The sequence below is a fragment of the Thunnus maccoyii genome, chromosome 2 (assembly GCF_910596095.1).
Source record: "Thunnus maccoyii chromosome 2, fThuMac1.1, whole genome shotgun sequence".
NCBI lineage: Eukaryota > Metazoa > Chordata > Actinopteri > Scombriformes > Scombridae > Thunnus > Thunnus maccoyii.
The window spans coordinates 28,724,811-28,748,524 of record NC_056534.1 but is presented as its reverse complement, the minus strand read 5'-3'; the positions used below and the strand labels follow the sequence as shown (position 1 = coordinate 28,748,524).

General features: G+C 40.8%; 2 protein-coding genes across 2 annotated transcripts; both read left to right on the top strand.

The window, feature by feature from the left end:
• Window positions 1–2,709: 2,709 nt before the first annotated feature.
• Window positions 2,710–5,671, top strand: hmx1 (H6 family homeobox 1). The gene is made up of 2 exons (XM_042388676.1): window positions 2,710–3,320; window positions 4,754–5,671. The coding sequence occupies exons 1-2, from the start codon at window positions 3,017–3,019 to the stop codon at window positions 5,374–5,376; spliced, it is 927 nt and encodes a 308-aa protein (XP_042244610.1). The 5' UTR covers window positions 2,710–3,016; the 3' UTR covers window positions 5,377–5,671.
• An 831-nt stretch (window positions 5,672–6,502) lies between these two features.
• Window positions 6,503–8,913, top strand: hmx4 (H6 family homeobox 4). The gene is made up of 2 exons (XM_042388677.1): window positions 6,503–7,515; window positions 7,685–8,913. The coding sequence occupies exons 1-2, from the start codon at window positions 7,293–7,295 to the stop codon at window positions 8,257–8,259; spliced, it is 798 nt and encodes a 265-aa protein (XP_042244611.1). The 5' UTR covers window positions 6,503–7,292; the 3' UTR covers window positions 8,260–8,913.
• Window positions 8,914–23,714: the final 14,801 nt, after the last annotated feature.

Below are 23,714 nucleotides of genomic sequence, written 5' to 3'. Positions count from 1 at the left end.
AAGAGGAGGGAGAGAGAAAAGTGAGAGGGGCCTCTGGGTCTGGGCTGTCGGCCCCCAGAGCAGGGGGCGCTGGCCGGGGTGCCACATCGTTCAGACGGCCTGGTGTACACAGAGAAACCTGATCTAATGTGGGGTTTTGACACACGCAAACACACCTAAAACAGAAACTCAATCAAATAGCTACACGGAATACATGCTTAGGTTTATATGCACAGACGGGGTTACGACGATGAGACTGTAGAGAGATAACGGTGGTGATGAGTGATGAATGAGAAATTCACAAGGATGCTGTTGTTTGCGAAGGAAAAGACACGAATAAGAGCCACTGATGTTTATCTGATCATGATTTAATATCACTAACTCTGCTCTCGGTCCACTCTTCTGGAACAGCTAGCACCGGCAAACACACATCATCATGTGATCAATGGTCACTTCTGGAAGTTTTAGTCATTTAGATAATTAGCCTATCATGTGGCAATGAAGTTTTTTTTAGTACGCCTACATTGCAGAGAGAAAGAGTGAGATTTATTAAGATTAATCTGGAAACTATTAACTGCAGCGACGCAAAAAATATTTTCAAAACAGTGAAAGGCTGTCAGATTGTGTAGCTGAATTTTTATTAACTTCAACCAACTTCTTCAGTGAACAATCCAGGAGGGACAAGAGTAGCAGTTTTTGTTAATGAATCTATATATATAAAGTTTTTTGGGGTTTTTTTTGTAATTGTTAACACTCCACTGCAATAGTGGTATCTGAGATAAATTTGTGAATTATTTACTAGATTTAATAGACTTTGCTCTTTGGCTATATGTCATAATTAGCATTAAACATTATACAATGACTTTATTGATCTTGTAGGGTTTGATCAACTGTGTTTACCTCTTTCTTCCACATTTACTGAGTTTGTTTAGATAAGATATTCAACGGTTATTGGCTTTCCCTCCTCATCTCATGCATGTGGAATAATAAAAATCTCGATAATAATTCAGTGAACGAAGCTTGGGCTATATTGTTAATTTAAATAATGAAATATCAATTTCGCTAGTGTTGTTGGCTTGAGGGAGACAAGCGGGCTTTTTGGCCTCATGGGGAGACACAAATCAGAATTAAAGGCGCATCAGCCAACGCCATATTAAGTCTCTTTATTGAGCGAGATATTAGAAGACAGGTGCAAGACTCAGCTCTTCAACACACGGCTCATGTTACTGTTGTCTGCGCTGAGTGTTAGACTGAAGAGCACATTACCGCTGATCTTCTGTCAAAGGGTAAGTCTAGCCTTAGGGAGAGAGAGAGGGAGAGAGAGGGAGAGAGAGAGAGAGGCTGAAGTTAAAGGTCAGCACCGCTGACTCCATTGAGGGAAATAAAAAGCTCAAATGTCTTGCCATTTCAACGAAAAGGGTAAAGACGCCCGTCAGCACTCATTTAAATCTTTCAGATGATCTAATAGTGGTAAGTTTATCTTGATCTGCGCGATGAAGGCTGTATTCACTGGAAACATATTACTCTTAATAAATGAACTTTTTAATGCTCACAGCAAGCTATAAGTAGCCCTACCGAAGCTGTAAACATGAGCTACTTGCATGAAAGATTCCCTCTTGGTCCATCAATGAAGCAGGAGCGACAGTTTGGGGATTATATAATTTTATTTAAGTTTATTAGTTTATTTTAGGGGACTCGGTTTGGGTGTTTATGTCTACATCAAATTTTTAAGGATGTTATTTGCTGTTTTGTGGCTAATTTTTTTGAGAAACCGAGGGCTGGTGTTAAAGTCAAATGGAAATGTTAACTTTAATAATTGAAGAAGAAGAAAAAGAAGACGAAAACACAACAAATCCCATTGCTGTTTTACACTAATATTCATTTTTGAGAACAATCCCGACTACTTATTTCTTTAAAATAGAAACTTAATAAAATAATTAGGCTGAGGTAATCCTGCGCTGAAACAGCGATATAGACAGGCTGCTATAACAACACTATATCGACAAATGGGCCTTCATAATTCTGCCGATCAATTCTAAATCTTGAGATAAAGGAGAAAATGTTTAGTTGGTCCTAATTAAACCAGGCAGCTACAGATAAACAGTCCTATTATTATGTTGCGCCATTACACAAAGTTTTGATAACCTTTGACAGCAGCCGCATCTTTCAAGACGCGGCGTTTCACGTGCCATTTTGCATGGTTCAGTAAGCACGTGCGTTCCTGACTCCTGAGGTCGATAACATCATGCCTTTGTGAACCACCACTCATCTTATTTTTCAATTTAGTTCTGTATAATACTGGAAATAGAAAAGTCAGCGTCTTCCAGATGCTGCCAAAGGTTATCAAAGCTTTAAATAATGACTCTAAAATGATTGAAACACAAGTAACCTTGGTTTTTGCTCCGTGCCTAATGGTATAAACACACACACACACACACACACACACACACACATACACATACACACACACACCCTTAAAAATGACAGGCTCCATACTGTCGTTCCCTGTCAGCTAATAGCTGACTGTGAGCGCTTCCTATATCAGAGTGGACCGGGGGGGCTCGACCCCGGGCATGGCTGCTGCCCTGGCGGATCTTTATTTTGATTTGCACTCTAATTGACCCAAATAAAGAGCGCTGTACCACGAACAGAGGTTTTCTCCTGCCTGCATGGCCTCGAGGGGACGGGCCTGCACGTGAACACACACACACACACACAGCAGCGGCTGACGCAGAGAGACAATAATTCTCCTTTCCTTGGAAAACCCCATTTGCTATTGTGCTCGTCCAATCGCTGGATGCCCTCGGCTCGTTACGCGTTTGACTTGACGTTTCACTGTACTACTGCTTCCGTCTCCCTCTCCTCCCGCTGGCACCGAGGAGATCCCCGTCCCGTCTCTGCCATGACTCCTCATCCGATCACAGCGCAAAGGCAGCGGCGCTTGAAATGACTGCTGGGACTTTCGGTCGCCTAAACGCTCGATCAAGAGAGGATTCGCTTGGTTTTTGCGTAAAAAACACCGTGAGCTCGGGAAAACATGCAGGAGAAGCTGACGGACAACCAGACTCCCACTTCATCGAGGGCGTCGTCGTTTTTCATCGAGAATCTGCTGGGCACGGGGCGGAATAGGCAGGATTCTGCGTCGGACAGCAGTCGAGGGGATGCTGGTGTGGAGACCGTCTCTAACGGCCGAGTCCTGAACTCACATCACGCCGACACCAGCGCTCCGGTTCCCGATGGCTCCAGCTCCACAGCCCGGTCCCCATACAGAGACTCGCCGTTGCAGTGGTACCGCGGGGGGACCACTGCCTTGAACTCCAGAGCTTTGGAAACACCACACAGTGAGTAGCGAGTAGATTTTATGCTCCAAGAAAATACATTAAGCTAAATTGAGCTGCGGGCATCTTAGCCTATGCAACGTAATTTACGATACGCATGGACAGTTTGTTGTAAGTGTACTATTAGCAGGGGTGTAATGGACTGGACATACCGTCTACCCACATTTCTCTCTTATATTTAATCAATATAAAAAAAATAACAGTGACAGTCATGAGGATCAGAATTATTTAGCTAAAGGATGGCTAAAGAAGAACAATGTGTTTGTTTCTTATAGTCGCTGGTTCTAGATCACATCTCAGCTTTTATTTACAATTATATATCACTGATTGCTTGCTGACATTATTCACGCCGTAAAGGTTTGATTTATTTGTGTACATTTTGCATGGTTTTATTGGTAACACAGGGAGGTAATATTAAAGGCTGGCAAGTCGCATGTTTCTTCTCGCTTCGTTAAATAAAACCAACACTCTTTTTCTTCCCTTGGTTATGCGTGTGAAAGTTCTTTGCAGGTTCATACACTGGGTCTGTAAAACACACGCAAGACTTGATGGTTTTCATGTCTGATCACCATAAGTGCAACTCATCCTCTATTGTACAGGGACGATATTCCATCGTGATTGTCAACAAGCGACCCGTATCCCAATATGAAGATTACGCACACGGATTACGCACAAATGCCCAGTATACAACCTCAAACAGAAGCGACAATAACGCTGCACGTCAACATCATGACGCTTTTACGCACATTCAGTGCCATTTGGGCACTCATACGCGCCCTCAAATCAAAACAAACTGCCCCTCCCTCTGGTTATGCAGTCCAATACTTTGATTTAAAAATCCCAAGAGCACCATCAATGTGTCCACAAGTCAGTGAAGCTCATGGTCAACGCCAATGTCCACATAGTAATTCGGCATTAACTTGTTGGACGATATTAGTAGGTTATAAACTGCAAAGAATTTGATGGATTTACTTTGGAAGGCTATCTGTAGTATTATATATATCCCAATCCTATCCTTGTCATATTCAGCACAGACAACTTCCTAACAGGGATCATAAAGTATTATGCCATGCAAACAAAACGTCCTAACTTTGCCCATGTGCATTCCAACTTTTTGGAAAAGAACTGAAAGAACTGAAAGTTATATTTTAAAGTGCTTAAATCCAGATTAATCTAAAATGTCATATTTCTTAAAATTAAGTGAAACATGCCAGACGTTAAGTTTGATTTTTTCCAACTTATTTTATTTTCGTTTGATGTCCTATTTTCATTTTTTTCTTTAGACTGATTTATCCCACCGTGCTTCAACAGAATAAGACAAATAGAAGTTTTCATTTGTTTAAAGGACAACAGTGTATCAGAAAACTGGACTGAGAAATTACACTCTTCCAGTGTGCTTTTAAAGTCTGTCATGCTTCTATTTTGTCTCCTTTCAGGTCCAAGGGATAACACAAACTCAGAGGACCACTGCTGCTCTATATCGACCAGTGACAGAGGTTCCCCTGCGGTGTCTGAGTCGATAACGGAGGGCAGCGACGAAACCGACAGGAAAACGGGCGACAGCAACCTGGTGGACGACAACGAGGACGCGCAGAACGGGTTGGACGCGCGGTCAGAGCAAGACGCTTCCTCTGACCCGAGCTCCACCCGGAAGAAAAAGACCCGAACTGTGTTTAGCCGCAGTCAGGTGTTTCAGCTAGAGTCCACCTTCGACGTGAAGCGGTACCTGAGCAGCTCAGAGAGAGCGGGGCTGGCAACGTCCCTCCACCTGACGGAGACGCAGGTCAAAATCTGGTTCCAGAACCGGAGGAATAAATGGAAGAGACAGCTGGCGGCGGACCTGGAGGCTGCACATATCCCAAACTCAACCCAGCGGATTGTCAGAGTCCCCATCTTGTATCACGAGGGACCCGCACCCACTGCAACGCTGGGTTTCAACTTGAACGGACATCAAGTCTCTGCACCCGTCGCGGGCTTCTCCAACTCCATCAACTACCCTCTGTCCTCGTTTGCTCACTCCATGAGCATGTTGAGATCACAGATGACCGGCTTGGTGTAAAGACTGATATATCAAACTGTTCTGTTTGTTAATATAAATTCACCCTATTGATACTGTGCAATAACCCACAATGCCGCAAGAAAACTGCTGACTGCATCCAAAGATAAGAGCCGCAGAGACCGTAATAAAAACACTAAATAATGACTCTTCTCTATATTTCTGTTTATAAGCCTCTGCAAGAGTCTCTTCTCTTGTAACAGTATAGACTATAATAAACAGTGAAGCATGGAGGCCGAAGCTGTTCATGTACTGTTTGAATACACACATATTTTTGCAAACTTTTATATTTAAAGCCACACATTTTTCCAACTTTGTCACTTTTTTTCACTTAATAGATAAATAAAAAAAAATCAAGCACCGTCTTGTCTGTTTTTTTCTGCTGTTTATAAACACTCAGTGACCTCTATGTCTCTTAATCTCTGTCAGTCATAAACCTGCAGAGGAGGGTGAAGTGAATCCTTATGTTTTATAACACAAATAAAGATTACAGCAGGACAAGTCTCTCTTTCTGGAAATTACACAATTCAACTTTATACACTACTTGAAGTTTTTGCTACATGCAGGCCTCTGTTAGAAATATTCACTCTTTTCTCCTTTTGACGTCCAAAGTGAACATATACCAAATTTACAAATACATCAAATTTAGCCTATATAAAATAAAGCTAAACAGAAATGCACTGGTCAGGCAACAGAGTAATATAGGGCATACTTTTACTAAACTGTATTGCATATCGCTTTTTAATAAACGCCTGGCAAGTTGTGTCCTTCCACTTTGATAAGAATCGACTGTATAAGGCAGTAAAAAACGTTAGTGAATTTAAACTTTTTGTTACTTGACGGAAAATTCAGTTTTCATACAACCCGGTGTGGATTACAAAATAAACGGTAAAGAAAAAAAAAGAGTAAACACGTGTAAGAGTCTATATGCATAGAAATAAAAACACTGAGGACAAACATTTAATTCATAAAACCACAAGATAAGAGTCAAAACTGGCGCAATGAATTTTCGCATTTTGCAGAGTCTTTAAATGACAAAAAATTAAAATAAATAAATAAATAAATAAATAATACAGGTGATTTATTATAGATTATTAAATAGATTAAATAATCCCATAAGAGAGTGCATTGTGTGAGTGCAACATGGTGTCAATATAAATAAGCATATCCTTTTATTGGCAGCATATGTTTCATTAAAAAAGCATCAAGCTCACTGAGGGAAAATATTCTAAATGGGAATATGTGCTTTTGAGAACTATTGTGCATTATTACATAGATTTATTACACACACAATGCAATACCAATAATAATAATAATAATAGTAATAATAATAATAATAATAATCCGGCTTACTTTACAAATCAAATGACAAACTTTTTCAAATTCGGGGCCCTCAAATTATTATTCGCATCATGCAGCTGCTTGGCCGGTGCTTCAGAAAGAGAGAGAGTGCAGGCTACGACCCAAACCACCATCAAGGGTAAATGTTCTCACGGCGCAAATACTGTATATGGTGTGAAATAACTGAAATTAAACGAGTCCTTATTTTCCTGAGGGACCCCTGGAGGGTCCCGGACTCCGTGTCTCCTTGTAGCAGATGTATGAGGATGAGTGGCGGAGTTAGAGGGGAGGGTACAACAACACTCTCCTGCCCTCCCTTCGCCTTCCATCCCCTCGCTCTTATTGGCCTGTAGCACACGCTCCTCTGGGCCAATCACCGAGGACAGAGCGCGCTCCATCCGGTGTGTGCAGTAGCGGTGCAAGCAGAGCATCGCCAGGCCAGCAGTGTCTGCTCAGTGGCTGCTGCTATGGTGCGTGGAGCATCGAGACGTTAGTGGTGAGATTAACGTCCCGGTTTAGACTTAACGCCGAACAGAGTCGCGGAAGTAAACAAAAGGGGGACTTACGCATTGGAGAATATGAACAAAGTGGACGCACCATGTCGACCCGCCGCCTCTCTGAAATTCACTATTGATAACATCCTCAACCTGAAAACCAGCGGGAGGACCTGTGACAGTTGTCACCCCGCGGGACTGCAGGATGACTCGGCCACGGCGATGCGTAAAGACGGTTTCCAGAGCCACCTCGAGGAGCACGGAGCCCAGCAGAGACAGGATCCGGACAGCAGGCTCAAAGAAAGTGGTAAGAGCGTCTTGCAAAATTTGTACCTAGTTTCTATATAGTTATATATATGGATATATAGCCCTTGTGTCATCACCATTACGCACGACTCTGGCATTATCTTACACTTTGGGTCAATTTGGCAGCACCGCCCGAGGCTTAGGTTAAACGAAGTGTAATTGTGTTGCAGAATGTAGCACAGACTGCCACGGAGCAACGGACTCGGTGATCATCAGCCGCGGAGACCCGATGAAGGCGACGGAGGTGCGCTTCGAGAGCGGGGACAGCAGCTGCGACGACAGCAGTTCCACCACCACGGCCACAGACCCCCACAAAGGAGGCAGCCCCGCCAAGAAAAACAAAATGATCACGAAAAAGAAAACGCGCACTATTTTTTCCAAGAGACAGATTTTCCAGTTGGAGTCTACCTTCGACATGAAACGCTATCTGAGCAGCGCAGAGCGCGCCTGCCTCGCCAGTTCTCTCCAGCTCACGGAGACCCAGGTGAAAATATGGTTTCAGAACCGCAGGAATAAATTGAAACGGCAAATCTCGACTGAAATCGACGGACCCGTTACCGATTTCCCCGAGACTGGAAAGCCCGTGGTGGTGGGGCAGCTCCCGGCCTTGTACAAAGAGAGCAACCTGCTGGGGAGATGCCTGCTGCCCATGCCTCTGCCCGTGGTATACCCGGGGAGTAGCACGCCTTACCTCTGCTTCTCAAACGCCAGCAAGTACTTCAGCCTGTATGACGGGGACGTATGATGGTTTCACTAATTCTCCACGTGAAAGAGACACTTTTTGGTGGTCTGTTGCCAAGTTTCAAGCATTTAAGGTGTTTAGATGGTGGGGCCGGACCTGCGTCCTAAACTGGTTATGAAGACTGCAAGTAGCCTACAATGACAGAGGAGTAGTTACATATCACATAAAAATAAGCCGATTCGGTATTATTTATTTTTCAGTCAAATTTATGGGTTTTATAGGCCTAACACTAAACCTGCTATAGTTACACATAGCCGTTTATAGAAATAGCAGGCTAAGCTAATGATAGCCTGAGGGAGGCCTACAACAGCATCAACCCCAACATTTTATTGTTTACATAATTCATTATTATTATTATTATTATTATCATCATCATCATCGACAACCGCATTTCCAGCAGCCTAAGCCACCAAAGAAATTACTAGGCTATACTTTAGCTATTTGCATGCATTTCCTGTATCATAATGAATTTTTTGAATTACTGAAATTATCTATGTATTTAAATGAATGTAATTAACATTTTATTTTATGTTTCACGCATGTCTATTTTTTTTCTGAGTATCCTACTATGCTTACTTTATTCCACGTTTGCCTATAGGCTCATTACACCATTTACTGAAACTGTAATTAAAACATCTTCATTCAAGAAATATTTTACAGAATTGATTCAGTATTTTGAGGTGAACTTTTTGTGTTTCAGACATGGAAGGTTTATTATCATATGAAGTTTGCAGATAGTTGTGATACATGGTATGTTCAGTCAGTTTATTAAATTTTTACAGTACCTTTGTAGCTGAACGATTAAGATTCGGCAAGAAGTAGCTAAATGTGAAATCAAAGCAAAAACCCAAATCTTTGGTCTCTGTAAAGACCACTAGATGCAGTCTCAAATGACGGCCATGTTTGCTAATCCAACAGGCCTTAAATAGTTATAGGCCCACACTTTCTACTGTTTTGTTATTTTTTCTGCAAAAACTCAGGCTTCCACAAGTGTTAACGGTGATACTGAATACTAAATTAGAAGCAAAGCAGTTTGTACATAATATGCATAAATTCAACATGGCTTAAAAACTCTATTTCTGACAGCTGGATATTATAATCAGAAGTAGCAAGACCACTTAAACTTTAATTATGTCAGTAAGTCTGGGAAAAAATGTAATGGTGGACGTTAATATTAAAATTTATCTGCAGCTGGTGATGAAAACAGCATATTCAGGATATAAACTACATATTACGGTATACCAGATGATAGTATGATATGTTCCTCCTAGAAAAACTAAAACATTTTGGAAAAATACTGATCCAGTACTGTTTATACTGAAGGGTCAACCCACATATTATATACAGGTATGTAGTTCGTTATGACCTATGCATTTCTAGCCTGCAGGAAATAGTTGACAGATAAACTTCCCCTCTATCTGCCATATTAAAAAATATAACTACACATCTTGCAAAAAATACTGATCCATGCAGGAAGTGGTAGATGCAGACAGGAGGTGAGGCTCATCTCCTCTAAGTTTCTGTGAGAAAGCGTCTCCTCAACGGTGGTCACTCTGCTGTTGTGCCACAGCCACAGACCAATATACCAGCAGCATCAGCATAATTTAAAGTGTACACAATGGAAAGCTGTGCTCCTACTCTTGTGAAGTCAGGCCAAGGTTCATTCCTTATGGGGAAGCTTCAAATCAGCCGTATTACCGAACGATTTGGGTCTGGCCTTTGGAAACACACCGCAGACTCTAAATGAATTAATGCACAACACTAATTCCTATAAAAAGGAAACAGAGCTTTAAGCTTTCTGTTACTGTGATAGCATGTCTCAGTTAAAAGTCCACAAATAAAAGAGAACAGTCAGTAAACAGCAAAGACAGATGGATATTATGTAACTGTAATAATTTCTAATCTAGGAAAAAAAAAAAGTACAAAATGATGTATGTCAATGTCACAAATTCAAATATGTATCTGTTGTGTTATCAACTATACATTATTGTATACCAGATGGGCAAATTAAGAAGAGACACAGTGTGTTCCTCTTTCTGAAACATTTTGAAGAAAATACTGAGGTGGTAAAATACAACCTTCTGCACCAGACGTGTTGTTTTCAAGTCCCATCCTTTACTGAACTTATTAAAGTTTTTTGTTCTTATTTAACAATATATAATACTGACCTTTAAAGTACCTGAAATCATTGTGACAGTCTGAAAAGCTTCACAGTGTAAAGTTGTGATGTTTGGAACTTTATGATTTTCAGACCAAACACACACACACACACACACACACACACACACACACTCACTGTCCTCGTGTCGCAAACAAACTTTAATAACACTGAGATGAAAAGGATCTGTCAGTCTGCAAACCTAAAGAGCAGTTTGAAGCAATATTTAGTCTAATTTTATCCAACGTAACGTCCAAGGATACTAATAATAGTCATGTTATTTTTTTCCACTGATGAAAATCTACTTTCTGCATTGACTAAGTTGAAGGTCAGTTGACCCCATCAGTGCTGCCTTTTGACCTCTAGTGCACTTTGCCACAACACTTACCCTCTACATTTTTCATACCATAGACCTAAACTATACTATACAAAATCAAAACTGTTAAAAACTGTATACCCTTCCACCATTGTAAACAGGATTTTTCCATCATAATTATAATTAATCATTCTTTTCAACATCCTTCCCTTTGGCCTTATATTAAAATGATACTCTAACAGATCTAAAGACACCAAGTGTTAAGCAGGAATCACTCCATCATTTGATCAATCCACTGCACCCAATAATAAAGAAATCTTTAAGGCATTTACATATGTGTGTGGTTTAGAGCATCGACTGTGTGTGTACGTCTATTCACTGAAAAGGAGGCCTGTTATGCAGGCTGTCTCGTGTTTCAGAGAGTCAAACCACTGCTCAGTACCCACAATCCCTGGCGGCTATCCGCTCAGACATGACGGCAGACTGTCAAGATGTGAGTTGTAGCTGAATGGCATATTACTAGAGATAAAAACTGAAGATCATACTATCTTAAAAGGCACCCAGGCTGGATCTTTGGACTGCAGAGGATGTAATATATAAAAAAAAAATACTATGCTGAGTAAATGTGACATCAAAGCACTAATTCACCTCAAAGATTTTTGTAATAAGTGCTAATTTTCTTCTACTGTTCTTTCATTTATCACTCCATCCTCCTCTCCCATTCTTACTTTGCTTGCCTCCCGCCTCTTGCCTTGTCATAGCTCATCACGGCAGTCTGTGCACTGAAGCCCGACTGTGTGTGATTATGACTGAATGAGAGGGACGGAGGAGGAGAGTGTGTAGCAGGGAGAGGGAGAGTAAAAGGGAGGGGAGTTCAGTCAGAACCATTTGATGAGTGTGTGTTTGTGTTGGAAAAAAGACGATCACGTTTGTATTTCTGCATGGGTCTGCGCCTCTCTATAGCCGAGGTCTGGCCGGTCAGGAGCGAGGAAGTGCTGTTCCTAATGGTTGGAGAGCATATCAGAGAGTGACTGACTATGTGTGTGTGTGTGTGTGTGTGTGTGTGTGTGTGTGTGTGTGTGTGTGTGTGTGCATTACGCCTGTGTTAAAGTCTCTGGCAGCTCCTTTCTGCATGACTAGATGGGGGCCCCTCTCTCAGCTCGCCCGTTACTTTAACCTCTGTTGACCTCTCCCAGTCATCTGACAAAGGTCATCGCCCAAGACGATGGGAGAGACTGTCCCCGAACATTTTTCTGCGACATGAAAGCACAGAAAAGACTGTCACCATAAGGTCTCACATGGAGGATTCCATTTAAATGTTCTGTTTCTGGTTTACAGGCCAATCATGTATGTATTTGTCAGATACATTTGTCTATACATTGAAATAACACTTTAGGAAAGTGACATTGGACAGTTCAAATATACCTCAACAATGTTGTTCATTCTGAAAATGTGTAAGCAGTGTTTGTGGGTGCACTCCCCAGCAACAAACAGCACTGAAAAGCCTGTATATGGATTCCCTTGGGTATCCCGAAGCACTGGGGAGGCAACCTTAGACCAAAACTACATGACACAGCATATTGTAAAGTAAACAACAAGGCTATTAGTTAGAGGAGGAAACCTGAGACAGGAGGTCTGTGAATGTGTCACACTTAAAGACTGTTTGATGGCCTATTGATCTGCTAATTTAGTCGCCTCCCTCCTTCTCCATGATGCTAATTGCTTGAGGAAATTGAAAGATGGCAGAGGGAATGAAATCAGATAAAAGCAAGTGATACAGAGATAAGGGGTGAGAGAGTGCAGGGATGAGAGGGAGGAGTCCAAACTGGACCATGGCCAAAAAACTAATTGCAAAATAAGCTAAGTGAGAGAGTAAAAATGCATAAATTTAAATGAATTACTTTATAGATTTACACAATGCAAGATGAACAGCACCAAAGCTTGTGTGTGTGATTGTACACTTCCTATAGTACAACCTGCCAATGGATAAATTAGGAATCACAGCTGTGTATTCATAGGTCAAGTTTGAATATTTGTCCTTATGTGACAATTTACCAGGTGGACATAATGCTGCAAACTAAACTCATTAGCATGTTATGATAGAATATGATAAATAGCAGATCGAAATATTATTATTGAAGACTAAAAGTCTATAGCCATGCTAGCTGCTCTGAGATGCTGCAGGTAAAGCGGTGGATTGAGCTAAATGCTAACATCAGCACGGCATGCCCACAATGACAATGCTAACATGCTACTATTTCACAGGTGTAATGTTTACCATGTTCACCATCTTTATTTATCGTGTTAGCCTGCTAACATTTGCTAATTAGAGCTAAACACAAAGTACAGCTCAGGCTGATGGGAATGTCATTAGTTTTGCAGGCTTCTGGTCATTGATCAAAGTATTGGACATGAAAGTCTGCACCGAATTTCACAGCAATCCATGCAATAGGTAACTTCATGGTGACTTTAAGTCAGGGGATCACCAAAGTCAGTGATTCATCTTCTGGGGACCATGAATGTCTGTACAACATTTCATGGCAATCCATCCAATAACTGTTGAGATATTTCAGACCAAGAGTGGAGGATTTATAGATTTTATTTCCACATTTTTTGTTTGTATGTTGTTGTATGTTACTGAGTTTTTACTTTTGTTGTTTTTTTTTGGTTTGTTTAATAAAGTTTTGAGTTTTATCCCTAGCACTGCACTACTCACAAGTCTAAAAATATACTGCATGTGTTCACATGTTTTACATCCAGTAATGAAACTTTCCTGTTTGATTAATTCATCTCATCATGGCAGAACTGTCGAATGAAAGTGACCTCATAACCCCATTAATATATCATAGTGAAATAATACATATTGCCATATGACTCACAACTTTTTTGATCTTAAATCACTTTTAATTCCAGTAGAAGGATTACACATCCCTCTGTGCGATAAGAAAATTCTATGACCGAAAATAATATCCACTGGTGCTCACTCATACCCTGTATACCGTACTGTACTTCCAGATAAGCTCACATGATGGGAATGAAACCTTAACATATGTTTTTCTTATCTTGTTTTAGGGGAAAGCATAGGTAGAATATAATAAATGTATTAAGCTATAATAGATTAAATATAAAAACTGAAAATCTAGTTGCATTAAAGTGGTTCAATCACCATATTTTTCCTGACATTTCTCTGTCTCCGTCTCAGACACACATACACATGAACCATGTATCAATTAAAGAGCATTGTCTCTCACGCCCTCCCTCACGTCCTGTCCCCTCAGACACCCTTGTCAGGATAATGTGCCATTAATCTACCACTGAAAACACATTATTGGCCAATCAATAGGTAAGATGGAGAGATAAAGGCAGAGGAAAGAGGAGAAGGAAGGAGAAGGACAGGAGGCAGGGGAGGGATGCTCTAAGTCTGGGGGGAAGTGTTCGGGGGGGCTCAACACTTATCCATAACACCAGAGAATGAGCTCCACTATGTGCAGACATGGAATACTCAATGTGGTTTCATGCTGATAGTCGATATAGGTCCATTAACAACAGATACAGTTGTCCTAACTTTTTTTTTCCTTCCAGCAACCCCTTCCTGCATCCTTAAAACTACTAGCATTTATTTCTGATGTCATCCACAAATAAGCATAACGTGCAGTCTGTTTGCATTCATTTGAATGCTTTAGTCCTCATTTTACTCATGTTATCATGACAGCCAAGTCTCTGTTTTATCACTGGAATTTAATTAAAAGATCTGGGGTTACTGTGATTGTGCTGGTGGTTGGTCCCAAGACACCTAACTGTAGCTTAGTGACATCACATCCTTTTAAAAGTGTCATTTGCTAATAAATATCATATATTTGTTGGGTCAATAGCAGTGAATGTAATGTTGTTGTTGACATATCAGAATGCCACACACATGCACACTAACTGTATAACCAAACCTAATGTTTTTTTTTTGTTGTTTTTTTTTTTTTAAATCATTATTCACATGTAAAGTTCTTATCAGCACTGGTGACCGAAGTTGTTCCCAGCATGAAAAAAGATTTCCCAACTATGCCAGTCTTATAGCACTTCTCTGTCTTGTTCTTTAGACAAACACAAACCACTGGACAGATTGTTTCTGTGACAATGAACACACACAAAGATGGGATACACATACACCTTCAAGCACAAAAGCTCACCCAACCTTCCCACGCACACCTTGATGGTCTTGTACCACAGGATTCGGTCATCCAGATCTAAGCGGAGCAGAGCGTATACTGTGCGTGTAGCGGAGCTGACCTGCATGCCTCTATAGTGACATGACACACGGTAACACCCAGGAGACCAGATAGACACTGGCCTGCTGTCATTTACAGCTTCACTGGATGCTGCTGAATAATAAGTTGCAGTGAAACCCAGTCCCCAAACACCCCATCCTGCAAGTTTTTGTTCCTTTCCTGTTGCACATGTGATTCAATTAAGGGAAAGTGAATTTAATAGAGTCCTGTTTGGGAAGATAGGAGCTTCAGATCAGAAAACGCTTGCTGTATACGTGTCGTTCTGTAGGGCAGTTACAAACGACGTGTTTTGTTGTTTAAGGCTGAACAAGCGACTGCACATCCATTGCCTGAGCTGCACTGTGTTCTCAGTTAGATGGACAGCTCTTCCAGAAGAACGAGCCAACACATTCAGCCAGCATCATTGTTGTGTTACAGTGGGTTTCCAACCGTGAAGCCTGGCGGATCAGTCTCTGACGTTCTGGCTACTGGTGTTGCTGACCAGCCGGCTAGCTGGTGTGGAGAGCTCAAAGATAAATGAAAGAAACAAACATTGCCGACGACAGGCAGAGGAGAACGGCTGGTTAAAAAACATGGATAGATACTTGTGGTATGTAGCAGAGCAAATATGGGGATGTTCATAGTTTTAACTGATTCTTCGCAATTACAAAATAATTGCAATAGTTGTGGCATTGTGTTTGCACAATATTACAGCCACCTCCAAGTTTGCCTGCTAACAAGAGGCTCTGGACTGTTAGATTGCTACAGTAGCATGTTGAAGGCACTATGCATTGATCATTCCTGCTACCATGTAAGGCATGGATATATGGCTGAAAGCAGTATTCTTTCTCATGTTGCCATTTATGACTAAAATATGCTAACAACATTCCAAAACCACAGTGAATGTTAATGTTGGGGTTAATGTTGGGAGTCTTGAATCTGGCTCAACTTTTGCCGACAACAATGTGTTGGCCAATCAAATACATGCAAACATACATTCCTGGTAAAATACATTTTAATGTGAATGGTGTAATTCTACTGTTTACCTCGGGATTGTGACTATGCAGAATAAAATCATTGCTTCACTGATAAATTGCCAGCATTGTAAAAATCCTGTCTCAATAACACAAACCACTGTGCAGCGTTTTGGTGTCTCATACGCCTCCAAATTCACGATTTTCTCACTTCATCTTCTCACCAGCACCTGTAGCAATATGCACCAATCCAGAATCTTGCAATTTTTTTTAATGCAGGCTGAGCATCTGCTAAGCTTGGATTTTGCTACATTTGTGTCAGAGAAATAGGAGTCCTGTGAAGACAAGGGTATGAGGTTGAATCTTAGCAATCTTATTAACGACCCAGCACATTCAAGATGGCAAAGTCTGCAGGTCTGCAATGTTTTTTTTGAAAACGGAAGTTGTCGCAAGTGAGCACTCTTCCATCAAGGGTAAACACTGTGCGGTTAGAGGATTAGAAAGTTTTTCATCTGGGATTCAGGACATGTTGCTCTGAGGCAGAACAGCATGTGACGAGGTGAAGGAAAGGGTAGCTAACTTTGACTACATAAAATAACTTAAACATCACCGGGGAAAACTTAATTCAAGCTCACACAGCTTCATAAGAGGAGCAGAGAGAGTATATTTATAAGTACAGAGACTGCATTTAAAGTGCATAAAAAATTATTTATTGAATGTGAGAGGAATAGTCCTCTAAAGAGAACCAAATGAAAATTACTGTAAGAAAATACAACACAACTGAAGTGCAACAACATGACTTTTGAGTTTTTTTGTCTTTCATTCCACATATTCTGTGTTTGTGATCACACTCCTGATAACTCTCTGTTACTTCCCCATACACAACAATCACCTTGTGTGTGTCGCCACAATCACAACCTCTTAGCCCTGAAGCAAGCAGATCTCTCGAGGATTGTGCTCCCCTCTGGCCAGTTCAGGGGAGGCTCTAAGTGCTCTGTAATAGCCGGCAATCAGCACAGATGGATAGAAACCAACGTCTCGCCCTCAGGAAAGAAATATAAATAAATAAGATGAATAAATAAAAGCCCTGTGTCCTCACAACCACATATTGCATTGGGCATGTGTTTATAATGAATATAGATTGAGAGGTTGAAATATTTATGGTCCAGGGGTGGTGTGAGGTGTGTGTGTGTGTGGGGGGGGGGGCTAATGGTGTGAGATCGCATCCCAAGTGGATGGAAATGAAAAAGGGAAATTCCTTTTGGTCCGGAAGCTTCCAAGCAACTTCCATTTGTAATGCCTCTGGTAGGGTGCTTTCAGCAAATACCTTTAGATGACTTTTATTTTCTGTTTCTGGTGTCACAAAGATAACTTAACTATCATAAATATATTCTTGTCTTAAAGAGCAGCATCTGCACTCATGACCTCTTCGTAATCCCTGTGTAATGTCACAAAACATCTTCATTCCCGTCAGCATTTACAAAATGCCTTAACACTTTGTTTCCCCTCAATTGCCCTGTACACCCCCATCTCCTAATTTGCTTGTATGAGGCCTACACATCACAGCCATAAATAGTTAAAGCCCTCCATTGGACAGTGGAGAGGTGTCTGGGGACACAGGCTGACTAAGAACAGCCCAGCGGCCAGATGAAGAATAACTGAGGAGACTGCTGCAGAGAGAAAACATATTGTTCCTGACAAGAACAAACATTAGACTGATAAACAAGTGGCTTGGGGTGAACAAGCGTTTTAGGGAAGCATGAGAGAAAGAGAGGGAGCAAACTGTAAGCGGTAAGAGAGTCAGAGGAGATGAGCCGCGATGAGCGCCGATTCCAAAAATAGTCACACAGAGGCCTCAGGAGAGCTTTGACACTCACCGTTTTCCCTACCTGGGATCAGCCTCAAGATGTTCTGTGTCAGTGTGTTTGTATACATACATGAGTTGTGTGTTGTTGCCTGTCTGAAAGAGTATTTGTGATGCTATGTATAAGTATGGGGCATGTAACCAGGTAAAAGCATCATATTTATAAAAGGTGTTTGCAGAGTTAATTCAACCTTTGATTCAACATTAAAACCACTAGAAAGCATGGCAGTGACCCTGGTTAACCTCTGGTTTACCAGAACAACTGAAATGCAATGTTCATCACTACGTTGCACACCAATTAAGCCGACAGAATAGAGATGAACACGAGACCTAAGTCAACATAAACTACTTTTGCCCTGAAGCACTGAGATTGTCTATCAATAATAATGTGCATGTCTCATAAAAGCGTCTCCCGGCTCTTTTGGCGATGATAAAGGAACACGTCATCTGAGATCTCCCTTTTCAGAGCTGCACGACTCCCGGCACTTTCGCTACTTAAGAAGCATAAAGCCTGCTTGTTTGTCAGACAGAAAAATATTCCTGTCTTGAAGTAAATATTTTGTTCCGCGTTTGAGGGGCGGTTTCAAATCTAAGTGTTTTAAAGTGTTGTTTGTTGTTAGGGGCCTTAGATGAGTGCTGGAGAATATTTGAAAGAAGCAACTTCTGGCGGCAGGCCGAATAAAAAGTTGATAGTCTGTTGGGAGGGTTTAATAATGAAACGAGAACATGTGGAGTTGCCGGAGTTAAGTACACTTAGGAGTGCACTTAGAAGTGTTGTGGAAGAGATACCAGACGACAAGGTGAGACGAGGAGGTGCCGGGATGATGGTTAACAAACCACACCTCTGAATCTGGGTCGATTCTTTGTCGCTCAAGGAAACAGATTTCCCATCATGGTAATTTGAAATTAAAAAAAAAAAAAAAAACGGAAAAATAATTCCCCAGACGTGATTAACAGACTCGGTCACAATAAAGCACAGAGCCTTTCTACTGCTACATTCAAAGGCGGTTAATGTGACTGTATTACATTCATGAGGAGGAATTACAGAGTGCTGGTGTCTGGATGTTATGATGCAGCAGATTGAACAATGAGTGTAAGTGCATTCCACTCATGTGTGTCTAAACATACAAATGTGTACGTGAGTGTGTGTGTGTGTGTGTGTGTGTGTGTGTGTGTGTGTGTGTGTGTGTGTGTGTGTGTGTAGCCTCTCTGCCATCAGGAGGTTTTAATAGAGTAGTATATTCCTTTGCATTTTACATGACTCTAGGGCAAGCTGCTCTCGCCTGTCTGCTCTGCTCAGATCAGACACTCAAATTGGAGCACAGAATAGACTGCAGGTCTTCATACTATCTCTCTCTGTAATCTGTGTGCGCCTTTATGTGTGTTTGCAGGCATGTGTGCATACTTTACATTACTGCCCCAAAATAATGTTTAGGATTACATCAACCAACATTATAAACAGCAAAGCCTGAATCAATACAGTCACTGTGCTAATTAAAAGTGCACATATTGGCCTGAACTGTGGAGGCATCAGAGCAGAATTTTAATAAGCTAAATTGAATTTAAAAGGGTAATCCACCAATTTTACACACTGAGTTAAGTTCAACTGTCACAATGACTACTACTCAGCCTGTGAAAATAATAAATTGTCTTCTATGGCTCCGGGCAGAGTTTTCCAAAGGCGGCATCTAATGAAAGACATCATCAAGGTGAATTATGGGAAATGTAGGATCCAGTGTTTTGTGGGGCATGACCCATACTAGAGATCAGAAACTCAGATCAGAAATATATCTGCCCCTGTTGCACTGATTTTGACCATTCTTTATTTAATCTGTATCTTATGAGTTCCCAAAATTTATGGACGTGTGGTGCTAAATTGCGTGAGTACCCCTTTAAATAGGCTACCACCTTTACTTTCACAAAATAGTTCTAAAACTATCACAGTTTTACTGCTACTACATAAACATTACACAGACAAAAGAATTAGTGCACATTTTTATTTCTCTTGCTGTTAATTTGCACCTTTGTTCCAAATAAATCTTAAAACCACCAACTATACATTTTTCCAGTGGGACAAATTGTAGGCTACACTTGGTTAATGGTAGCCAAGCCCTGGTTTCTGTTTCTTTCAATCTCTCTCTCTGGCAGTGACATCTCTAACCATGCAGTCTGATGTGCGTCTTTGTTTTCACAACAGAGGAAAAGGTCTCCGAGCCCCTTTCTCACACTCTCACACTCTCCCACGGCTCTGTCGACTTCTGTATTATATACAGCCTAACATCTCTCAGCTATTCATGATGTTTCCTTTAGAAAAGTCAGGTTAATCATTTATCACTCCATACTTAAGCAAAGCATACAAATCCATTTTCCAATCCAGGGTCACATCTTCGGGGTGTAATTTTCACCTGTTCTTGGCACGGAGACAAACAGAAGGAAAGAAAACTGCAAAATGGAAAACATAATTGCGGGATCCTGAAATATTATCACAACACTTCCAGTTTCTTCCCAGAGAGGATCAGCGATCGCAAACATGACGCTATGCTTTGAATAAATACATGAACAGGCCAGACAATGATAATAACTGACATCAAATACTTCATTATCATTTATCAAAACGTATTTTACGCTATCATGAGCAATGAATATTGTACCTAACGCTGCAGAGACGGGCCTAACTACTGTAGCATGCAGGCTCACCAAGCACTGAGAGCCAAAAGACTGACTATCACGTTTCCAAGCGAGAGAGCAGTGAACTGGACTGCACAACCAAAGGGAGAGAGACAGAAGAGTGAGGGGGTTGATGGATGACGTAAAAGAGAACAGATGGAGGGAAACCAAACGACAAACAAGGACAGGAAAAAAAAAGCTGTGTTAATAAGAGAAGACGATAAAGTTTAATACGCTCATCAGTCTGTAACTGGGAAATACACTTCACTCTCACAAGGCACATTAAGGTGAAGACAGTTGGCTGCGCTCTATACAAACGCCAAGAGAGATTACAGCTGTTGGATAGTGTTTGTGAGAATATTTGAATGCAGACACAAACACATAGTGTGTATTGTGAGCCCTGTAAATGTGCCCGTGTGCTGCTATGTGTGTCTGTGTGTGTGTGTGAGCGTGTATGTCTTTTAACTTAATGCAAATTTAATGAGACTCGGCCTGCTTGCCCGAAGAAATGTGCCGCCAAATCCTCTCATCCCCACTGACAGGGCGAGGAGTGAGTGAGGAACTATTTCTTATTAAACGCAGTAATTGCCAACAGGATAGACTTGTCAGACAAAGGTGCAATTTAGACTGAGGAAATCATATCATAACAGAGGGAAAGATGAACGTAGACACAGGAGAGATGGACAGGAAGAAAGAATGTTGGTCAAATAAAATGTAGCTTCATTTAAAGTTAATTTCAGACATGGATGTGGGTTTGAGTGAAAACATGAGGCTAGTGATATGCTATATTTTGCTTATTGTCAACATATTTGCATGAAAAGACCAAAACCAACAATGTGCGTTTACCTATATTATTATTCAAATACTAACAAGACTGAGAGACTATAGCCATGCTAGCAGCTCATATAGGTTGTACTTAGGCACCGCTGCTTTGAGCTAAGTGCTAAAGTCACTATGCTAACACACTCACAATGACAATGCCAATATGCTGATGTTTAGAAAACACATCCTCTGTTTAAACGACCAAATAGGTTGACTGTACCATGTACTCCAGAACGACTCATAGGAGTGTTTTCTAATATGCCGCCTCTATTGGCAGCTTTCTAAAACCTTTTTTTTTTTTTTAAATAATGATGTTTTATGATATGACAACGCTGTGGTTAAGGTCTGGTTAGGTTTAGGCACAAAAACCACTTGGTTAGGGTTAGAGAAAGATCATGGTTTGGGTTAAATTGAACGTGGAACGTGGTGTGGGTTAAAGTTACTTCTTCCTTTAAGTTAGGCAACCTTCGTCATCATGGCAACAGTGAACAGCAAGACAATCGTAGTTACAGTTTTTAAAAAACTGTTCCGACGGTTAGAAAAGTGACATTCGTGGTTGGAAGCGAGAAGCTAACAGTGGTGTCCTGCAGCTAAGTCCACTTTTCGCTATCTATCTATCTAGCATCCACGCAACCCTCCACCTCCGAATATGGAAATTTATCACCTTACATTGACAAAGATTTCTCCAGGTCATAATTATTGTGGCCGCTAGATGGCATCTGTCACTCAAACGTAACTATAGGTCATTTTTGGCTACTGAATTTACGACCTATACTGTTGTTTTTCTTGGGAGGACAGGCTAGGTTTAGATGTATGTTTACTGTGTTTACCATTTGAGTTTAGCATGCTAGCATGCTAAAAATTGCTAATTAACACTAAACAGAGAGTACAGATGAGGCTGACAGGCATGTATTTAGTTTTACAGATATTTGGTTATAAATGTAAGAATTGGACAAATGATAAATTTGACCTCATAATGGAGATGGATGAAATGTTAAGGGATAGCCAGAGCTATTACAATTATCCCTGAGGGGGATATAAATCTGCCGGGTCAAAATTTGATCGCAATCCATCAAATAGTCTGTGGGTGGACCAAACATCCAACGGACGTCATTGCCATCCATAAAACCACATGGTAAGCATAGCTAAAACTCATCAATGAGCCACACTGTTGCACTGGGTGACCCATCATTACAATGATCAGGGACACTATATTATTTGTTATTTGGGGTCAATCTACAGCGTCTTGCTATTACACCAAATGTGTATCAATCCACAGGTGAAAATAGTCCCCAACAAACAAAGTTTGCTAAAAAAAAACCAACAAACCCCCCCCCCAAAAAAACAAAAAATAAAACAGTGCCCAGCTGTTTAGGTAATTACTGAGCCCTTTTTTTAAAGAAACTAAACAATATATATGTGACCAGTTTCAAAGATTTACATCTTCAGTGTAAACCTATGGGCACGGGGCTGACTGACACAGAGAAGCTGGGTAAGTAACAAGTATTAAGAGACTGACTAACATATCGCTGCTTTTAGTATTTTTTTGGAATGTGTTGACAGTAAAAAAAAAATATATAGAATGACCCCTGCCTTGTTCTTTTTTAATATATATCTCCACTTGTTTCATACATTGACATGAAACAAAGACCAAGCAAATCTTTGGGTGCTTTTTTCTATTTTGCAGTGTTCATAGTGAACAAGTTTGACCACCCTAAAAATATCATCTGAACACAGCACTCTCCCCTGTCTCCATCTTCACACTAAATTGAATGGCTGAACACAACTCAATTCACAGAGTCTAGGTAGAGTTATGTTGATAAATATTAGATGGGATACTTTTATTGCACGGAGCTTGTCGTGTTTGTTGTTTCAGAAGTATGCTTGCTGTACTTACACAGCAAACCAGAGGGCGAAAGAAAGAGAGAAAAGAAAGAAATTGAAGCTAAAAACACACGCAAAGAGGTAAACCAACAGAAATAGTACACACGCCACGAGAGGGAAAAAGGAGAAGAAAACTAAACGTAACGGCATCCTAAATAATATCTGGATTTCACCTGAAGCAATCAAAGAGGTGTTTCCTCCTCCTTGGATCTCTAAAATGCTTTTAAAAAAATGCTGCTGGATTCAATCAATATTGCAAGGGTGTTGTGGGGATAAATAAATAAGTGAATAAAACACATTTCCCGTCTGAAATGCTCTTATTGCTGCAGAGTTTCCATGTATGCCCTCTGGCCAAGCAGCAGAGGAGCTTGTGTCCCATTACAGAGTGGGAGTGCAGGGAAGAGACAAACCCATCACTTTGTACGCAGAATGAAAATGAAAACATACAGTAAATGTTAGATTGTTTGCGGGAAATGTTTTTGTTTTAATTACAACATACCGAAGTAAAGATTAT